General features: G+C 48.1%; 1 protein-coding gene across 1 annotated transcript; it reads left to right on the plus strand.

Moving 5' to 3' along the window:
• The first annotated feature begins 3,461 nt into the window (after nucleotides 1-3,461).
• Nucleotides 3,462-8,390, plus strand: LOC122932642 (folate receptor alpha-like). The gene is made up of 5 exons (XM_044287168.1): nucleotides 3,462-3,702; nucleotides 4,302-4,437; nucleotides 5,715-5,903; nucleotides 6,447-6,582; nucleotides 6,683-8,390. The coding sequence occupies exons 2-5, from the start codon at nucleotides 4,306-4,308 to the stop codon at nucleotides 6,958-6,960; spliced, it is 735 nt and encodes a 244-aa protein (XP_044143103.1). The 5' UTR covers nucleotides 3,462-3,702; nucleotides 4,302-4,305; the 3' UTR covers nucleotides 6,961-8,390.
• The last annotated feature ends 347 nt before the right edge of the window (nucleotides 8,391-8,737 follow it).

Genomic DNA, 8,737 nt, shown 5'->3' on the forward strand with positions numbered 1-8,737 from the left:
AGAGTAAGATGAAAGATTGAAACATTGTTTGCAGTAACTATGTCTGCAATCACCTGTGGTCCCCTTCTGGTTCACTTCTGGTATAATTCGGTATGTGCACTTAAGGCTACATGCACACGAACGTTAGGGCTCCGTGCCCGTGCTGCGGACCGCAAATTGTGGAGCGCAATGCACGGGCACAGACCGTGGGACAGCCACATACGGATCGTGGACCCATTCACTTGAATGGGGTCCGCGATCCGCATCCGACGGTCCGCACTGCAAAAAAGTAGTGCATGCTCTACTTTTTTGCAGTGTGGAGGCACGGCCAGAAACACCATGGAAGCACCCCGTAGTGATTCCGTGGGGTTCCGATCCGTGCCTACGTTCCGATCCGTGCCCGTGTATTGCGGACCTGCTGTAAGCCGGCCGCAATACGGCCATGGGGGTCACGCGGTCGTGTGCATGTAGCCTAAAGAGTCGCACTTGAAAGATGTTGCATTGAAATACAAAATACATACGGTCGTGTGCAAGAGGCCTAGTGAGGTTATTGGGTGCGAGGCACGGTGACATCCTGACTGAGGTCGTAGGCGACCTTCACAATCAGTCCACACCGGGCTTTCTGTGAGGAGTACGCTTCTAAATACATTTGCTGCATTTTTTTTCTTAAAGGGGTATTCCGATGAGTACAATGGACGGGGGCATAAAGGAAGTAAACGGAAAATCCCTGTAAGGAGAGACAAGGATAAGCGGCAAAGAGAAGGCTGTTAGAAATTGCCTTTCATGATAATAAGGCCTTATGCACATGACCGTTGTACTGGTCCGCATCCGAGCCGCAGTTTTTGCGGCTCGGGTGCGGACTCATTCACTTCAATGGGGCCGCAAAAGATGCGGACAGCACTCTGTGTGCTGTCCGCATTCGTTGCTCCGTTCCGTGGCCTCGGAAAAAAAATATAACATGTCCTATTCTTGTCCGTTTTGCGGACAAGAATAGGCATTTCTACAATGGGCCGCCTGTTCCGTTCCGGAAATTGCAGAAGGCACACGGGCAGCTTCCGTGTTTTGCGGCTCCTCAATTTACGGACCGCAAAAAAACTGAACGGTCGTGTGCATGAGGCCTTAATCTCAGAAACATGCTGAACACGCCCCTCCCAATAAACCACGCCCACTTTCCTTGCTATTTTTTTAAAAAAAGTTGGTGCAAAACCTGCAGAAAAAATGACCCCCCCCCACCCCCGTGTGCGCATCTATATGTCCGTTCTGCAATTAGGGGATCTGCAATTTGCAGACCACAAAGCGGATTCAGTTTTGTGCACGAGGCCTTACAGGGTTTCCAGCACCGTGCTTTGTACGAATGTTGGGGCACATTTACGAAGAGCGGCTTTTTATGCAAATTTTTGACAAGGAGTGCGCATCCATGGCCGTAAATGAGGCGCATCTGTGACCGTCCTTGGGGCACATTTATCAAGCTCACCTGTTCATGACTGTAAAATTAGACAAACGCGTTTCCTTCATCCGTCTTTCTTTTGCCGAGCATTTATTAAAAGTCGCACAGCCGTTGATGAATTACACTCGACATATTGCTATTAGGGCACATTCAGAAAAATGTATGTTTGCCGTGCCCATGTTGCAGAGCCGCAGCTTACAATGCCGGCGCCAGTGTTTTGTGGTCCACAACTCAAGCACGGTGAGTCGTGACCGTACAGTCGTGTGAATGAGCCCTCAGTCTGCCCTCTGGTGGCTGTTTTTCAGTACAACAGGTTCATATTCACTTAGACTGGGCTCATTTCTCCCCTCGTCCCACCCAACTGCCTAGCATGGTGTAAAAACGGCCGTGCGACTCGGTTGTAAAGGGGAATTGCGACTATTTTTTCGACTAAAACAGTGAGTTTCCTTAAGGAAATGACCCCCATTATACTTACCTCACACTCAGTGGGGAAGATTTCTGAAACTGGTGTAAATGAGACTCGGCTACGGATGAGTTCACACTTCAGTCACTTGGTCAGTGATTTCCACCAGTTATTGGGGCTCATTTACTAAAGTGTCTGCGCCCGTTCTTAGTCTAAAAAATGCTGTTTTAGGCCCCTTTCACACGAGCGAGTTTTTGGCGCGGGTGCAATGCGTGACGTGAACGCATAGCACCCGCACTGAATCCTGACCCATGTTCTATATTCTACGTTTTTTCACGCAGCCCTGGCCCCATAGAAGTGAATGGGGCTTCAGTGAAAAATGCATTGCATCCGCAAGCAAGTGCGGGTGCGATGCGTTTTTCACTGATGGTTGCTAAGAGATGTTGTTTGTAAACCTTCAGTTTTTAATCACGTGCATCTACGGTGACGCACTGCGACTGCGACACGACAGTCGCAAAAAACCCATCCAAAATGGATTTTGCTGTGACTGTCGCGTCACAGTTGCATCATGTCGCATGCCGCAGTGCGACACCATTCGTATGTCCATTCCATAGAACATGCCCTATTCTTGTCCGTTTTAGGCATTGTTACAAAGGATCCACACAAAAAAACGGATGGCATACGGATGTCATCCGTTGTTTTTTGCGGACCACAAAACACACAACAGTCGTGTGCGTGTAGCCTAATTCAGAAGTTTTCTAACTTCTGCAACTTTTTTTCTGATCTATTTACGCAGATGCGCCTTTTTTTCACCTGAATATGTGGCAAAAACTGTCTAATTTCTACACCGCTCCACGGCCGGCGTGCTTTTCATTCGTCTTTTTTCAGTGGTGAAGGGAGACTATTTCGCAATTTGCGGCATCCGTGTGGCAACTGGGACGGATCGAGACCCATTCGACTTGAATGGGTCCGTGATTCATCCGCACCGCCAAAAAATAGAGTAAGTTCTATTATTTTTTTGCGGTGCGGAGGCACGAACAGAAACACCACGGGAGCACTCCATAGTGCTTCTGTTCTGCATCTCCGTGATTGAGGACCCATTCAAGTGAATGGGTCCGCATCCGTGATTCGGAGTGCGCACGGGCCAGTGCCTGTGTATTGCGGACCCGCCGTATACGGCCACGGAACCACAACGGCCGTGTGAACCAGCTCTAAGCTGCACTTTCCTGGAGAAGTGTGACTTTTTTAACGCGCAAATAAATGAGATCAGTCTAAGTGAATATGAACCTGTCGTACTGAAAAACAACCACCAGAGGGCGATAATAGCGATACGCCGAGTGCTGTGGAAAAAGACCTACACATGAAGCAAATACGACGGTCTAATTTTATTCCTAAAAACAGACGAGCCTGATAAATGTGCCCCAACGTGCGGTAGATATTCGCAGGGCGAAGCCACATGGAGAGGTTTATAATCTGCACTGGGATCGGCTACGGATGGACATTGGTCTATCGCTGGTTAATGCAGGTAATTGGCCGGGGTCAGGTGCAGGGGATGAGGCCGCTGAGTGCACATCATGGAGCCTCCTGGCTGAAGATTAATGCAGACGGCAGCTCGCACTTTGCTCCCACAGGAGGAGACGGCAGGGTGGCACCTCTGCGTCTTCTCCCTACTCGGCAGATTCCAGCGGCGATAACGGAAGGAGCGAACTCTGCCCGATCCCCTGACACCTGCCGCATGACCCTCTGACAACTACATCTGATCCCCTGATATCTGCTCCATGATCCTCTGACAACTGCTGCCTGATCCCCCTATCTGATCCTGTGGCCCCTGCCGTCCTGCACCCCCCCCCCCCCCCCCCCGACACCCGCTGTGGTAAGTACGGACCGTATGTAAGACTCCAGCACATCCCGGTATTTCTTACAGAAGGCATGCTGAGACTTGTAGTACGATGCTGGTGGGGGTGAATTGACATGACGCAGGTGTGAGGACGTCGGCAAGACCCATTCAGGGGAACCAGACCGCGGAGAAACTTCTGCAGCAAATCTGCTGTGTGTGAATTCACCCCTAAGTGCCGGCTCTGTGGAGGATTATACAGAGAAATGTGTAACGTGGGTGTCACTATAGGGGCCACAGCGGTAGAAGATGCATCCGGAACCTAAAGGGCCCAAGAACCAGGGCTCTAAATGGATTATGGTAGGTGAGGGCCTCCGTGCAGATTTTGCATTGGGGCCCCTAAAGATTCAAGATACAACAGGTCAGAATGGATTTATCTAATGTCTTATTCACTAACAGCAAGCAGAGATCTTGAAAATGCTAAGGTAAAAAAGCATCTTGTGGGATCTTAATGAGCAATTCCGATGTAATCCAGAAAATAATGAGATTCCAAAACGACTGAGCGGCACATCATTATATAACCCAGGATATAGTGTTCCACGTGTGGTTATTATACCGCTATACGTTCATCATTCTAGAGCCATGCTGCGCTGCATAATCCTCCTGATCACGGCGTCCTTATTATCTGCTGCCAAAGAAAGCCTTATGGATATCTGCATAGACGGAAAACACCACAAGACGGAACCAGGGCCGGAGGACAACTTGCATGGAAAGGTGAATACAAGAGCCTATAATACTGCCACCTATGTACAAGAATATAACTACTATAATACTGCTCCTATGTACAAGAATATAACTACTATAATACTGCTCCTATGTACAAGACTATAACTACTATAATACTGCCCCCTATGTACAAGAATATAGCTACTATAATACTGCTCCTATATACAAGAATATAACTACTATAATACTGCTCCTATGTACAAGAATATAACTACTATAATACTGCTCCTATGTACAAGAATATAACTACTATAATACTGCTCCTATGTACAAGCATATAACTACTATAATACTGCTCCTATGTACAAGAATATAACTACTATAATACTGCCTCATATGTACAAGAATATAACTACTATAATACTGCTCCTATGTACAAGAATATAACTGCTATAATACTGCTCCTATGTACAAGAATATAACTACTATAATACTGCTCCTATGTACAAGAATATAACTACTATAATACTGCTCCTATATATAAGAATATAACTACTATAATACTGCTCCTATGTACAAGAATATAACTACTATAATACTGCTCCTCTGTACAAGAATATAACTACTATAATACTGCTCCTATGTACAAGAATATAACTGCTATAATACTGCTCCTATGTACAAGAATATAACTGCTATAATACTGCTCCTATGTACAAGAATATAACTACTATAATACTGCTCCTATGTACAAGAATATAACTACTATAATACTGCTCCTATGTACAAGACTATAACTACTATAATACTGCTCCTATGTACAAGAATATAACTACTATAATACTGCTCCTATATATAAGAATATAACTACTATAATACTGCTCCTCTGTACAAGAATATAACTACTATAATACTGCTCCTATGTACAAGAATATGACTACTATAATACTGCTCCTATGTACAAGAATATAACTACTATAATACTGCCTCCTATGTACAAGAATATAACTACTATAATACTGCTCCTATGTACAAGAATATAACTACTATAATACTGCTCCTATGTACAAGAATATGACTACTATAATACTGCTCCTATGTACAAGAATATAACTACTATAATACTGCTCCTATATACAAGAATATAACTTAAATACCTGGCTGAAGTATGTAAGTATTTGACTCTGATTTCACCTTTTTGTTCTATTTATTCTTTGGGCGGCCATATTTGATGTATTGTATTTACTGCTTGTTTTGTTCCTGGAGTTCTTTGCTGCTGCTGCTTTGGTAGTGACTGGAGACGCTCGCTGTTCTCTTCTGTGCAGTGCACTCCATGGAAGCAGAAGGCCTGCTGTTCTGTGAACACCTCCGAGGCTGCGCACCAGGACCTGTCCTATCTCTACAACTTCAACTGGGACCACTGCGGCGTCATGTCTGAGGACTGTAAGCAGCACTTCATCCACGACACCTGCTTCTATGAGTGCTCCCCCAACCTGGGGCCCTGGATAGTGCAGGTGAGTGGGGGGAGGGGGGGCGGATTAATTTGGGGGACCCCTCCCCAGCTGTGGTCAGCCCATGATTTTTGTTGGACCTCGAGTGTTCAGTTCCATAATTTTTAAACTTTTTTTTTCTGCCAAAGCTGCGTTCAGAATTGTGGTGTAAAATCATTGATTATACTCCAGTCGCATCCAGAGCTGCATTCATAATTTTTCAGGCTACATTTTGAGAACTTGCTTGTGGGCAGTTTGATATCACCCAGAATGCACCACAACAGAAGGCGGCCCCTGCAGACCCTCAGGTTGAATTGTTATGATGTTATACCCGAGCAGCAGAAATTTAAATGCAGTTCTGGATGTGACTGGAGTGTAATGATGGGAAAGCGGAATGGTGAATGCAGCTTTGTATGTGACTGGACAGTAATGAATGATGGGGCAGCAGAATTATGAATGCAGCTTTAGATGTGACTGGAGAGTAATGAATGATGGGGCAGCAGAATTATGAATGCAGCTTTGGATGTGACTGGAGTATAAGGGAAGGCTTATCTTTTACCTGCACAGGTGGACCAGAGCTGGAGGAAGGAGCGTATCCAGGACGTTCCCCTGTGTAAGGAGGACTGCGAGGGCTGGTACAACGCCTGCGCCAATGACTACACCTGCATGGACAACTGGCACGTAGGCTGGGATTGGTCGACTGGTGAGTGAGCGCTTCTGCCACCTGCTGTTGGTCGTCAGGGCTGACGCCCCAATGTCCACGGCCGTCCTTAAAGGTGCATTTCCTTTTTTAACCCTAACAGGAGTCAATAGATGTCCGATGGGGAAGTCGTGTCGGAAAATGCGAGACGTCTTCACGTCCGCCAAGGATTTCTGCGAGAAGGTCTGGTCCAAATCCTACGCGTTCACGGAGTACGGGCGAGGCAGCGGCCGCTGCATGCAGATCACTTTCGAGAACGACAACGTTGAACCCAATGTCAAAGTGGCTCAATACTACGCCGATCTCAAGGGCTCTGCCCCCAAAACTCGCCTGGGGTTGTTCATATTCCTGGCGCCGTTCTTCACGCTGTGGGCGCTATAAAATGTTGAAGGCAAAGCGTGTGTGGAGTCCTATCTGCCCACAGGTGGCGCTGCTATAACTCTCTGCATCTCACTGCTGCCGCCCTGCTGGATGGAGTCCTATCTGCCTACAGGTGGCGCTGCTATAAATCCCTGCATCTCACTGCTGCCGCCCTGCTGGATGGAGTCCTATCTGCCCACAGGTGGCGCTGCTATAACTCTCTGCATCTCACTGCTGCCGCCCTGCTGGATGGAGTCCTATCTGCCCACAGGTGGCGCTGCTATAAATCCCTGCATCTCACTGCTGCCGCCCTGCTGGATAGAGTCCTATCTGCCCACAGGTGGCGCTGCTATAAATCCCTGCATCTCACTGCTGCCGCCCTGCTGGATGGAGTCCTATCTGCCCACAGGTGGCGCTGCTATAACTCTCTGCATCTCACTGCTGCCGCCCTGCTAGATGGAGTCCTATCTGCCTACAGGTGGCGCTGCTATAAATCTCTGCATCTCACTGCTGCCGCCCTGCTGGATGGAGTCCTATCTGCCCACAGGTGGCGCTGCTATAACTCTCTGCATCTCACTGCTGCCGCCCTGCTGGATGGAGTCCTATCTGCCCACAGGTGGCGCTGCTATAACTCTCCATCTCCCTGCTGTCGCCCTGCTGGATGGAGTCCTATCTGCCCACAGGTGGCGCTGCTATAACTCTCTGCATCTCACTGCTGCCGCCCTGCTGGATGGAGTCCTATCTGCCCACAGGTGGCGCTGCTATAACTCTCTGCATCTCACTGCTGCCGCCCTGCTGGATGGAGTCCTATCTGCCCACAGGTGGCGCTGCTATAACTCTCTGCATCTCCCTGCTGTCGCCCTGCTGGATGGAGTCCTATCTGCCCACAGGTGGCGCTGCTATAACTCTCTGCATCTCACTGCTGCCGCCCTGCTGGATGGAGTCCTATCTGCCCACAGGTGGCGCTGCTATAACTCTCTGCATCTCCCTGCTGTCGCCCTGCTGGATGGAGTCCTATCTGCCCACAGGTGGCGCTGCTATAAATCCCTGCATCTCACTGCTGCCGCCCTGCTGGATAGAGTCCTATCTGCCCACAGGTGGGGCTGCTATAAATCCCTGCATCTCACTGCTGCCGCCCTGCTGGATGGAGTCCTATCTGCCCACAGGTGGCGCTTCTATAAATCCCTGCATCTCACTGCTGCCGCCCTGCTGGATGGAGTCCTATCTGCCCACAGGTGGCGCTGCTATAACTCTCTGCATCTCACTGCTGCCGCCCTGCTGGGAGTAGTTGTCTGCCCACAGGTGGCGCTGCTAAGGTTCCTTTAATTCCTCCATTGATTGTATCCACTGACTGTGAGGGGCGTGTGATACATTTCAATGTATCAGTTTGTTTGGGGGGGTTCTGCTTATTAAAGGGCCATACTCGCTAATAAAACTGAATCTGGATAAGCGTGAAACCTGTAAATATAAATTCTGTCTTCATCCCCTCCACCAAGGGGCTTGTGAAGGAAAGCAGTTTAATTTCTCGCCCTTTTCAATATCTCTGCTTGCTGTCAGTGAATGGGAACCTTTTTATCCTGGGCCTAGTCCTGTTCACACAGCTGCGATCTGTCTCGTCAGTAGGTGGCTGGTAACCTATCTTTCTAACCAAAAATGTCTCCATTCATTGACAGCAAGCACAGATGTTGAAAATATTGAGCAATTGTAATGCAAGAGTACGCCATATTTACGTAGGACTGCATGTCTATATTTTCCAGGGAATATACTGTAAGGCCTCTTGCACGCGAATGTTGTGCAT

The sequence above is a fragment of the Bufo gargarizans genome, chromosome 3 (assembly GCF_014858855.1).
Source record: "Bufo gargarizans isolate SCDJY-AF-19 chromosome 3, ASM1485885v1, whole genome shotgun sequence".
Classification (NCBI taxonomy): domain Eukaryota; kingdom Metazoa; phylum Chordata; class Amphibia; order Anura; family Bufonidae; genus Bufo; species Bufo gargarizans.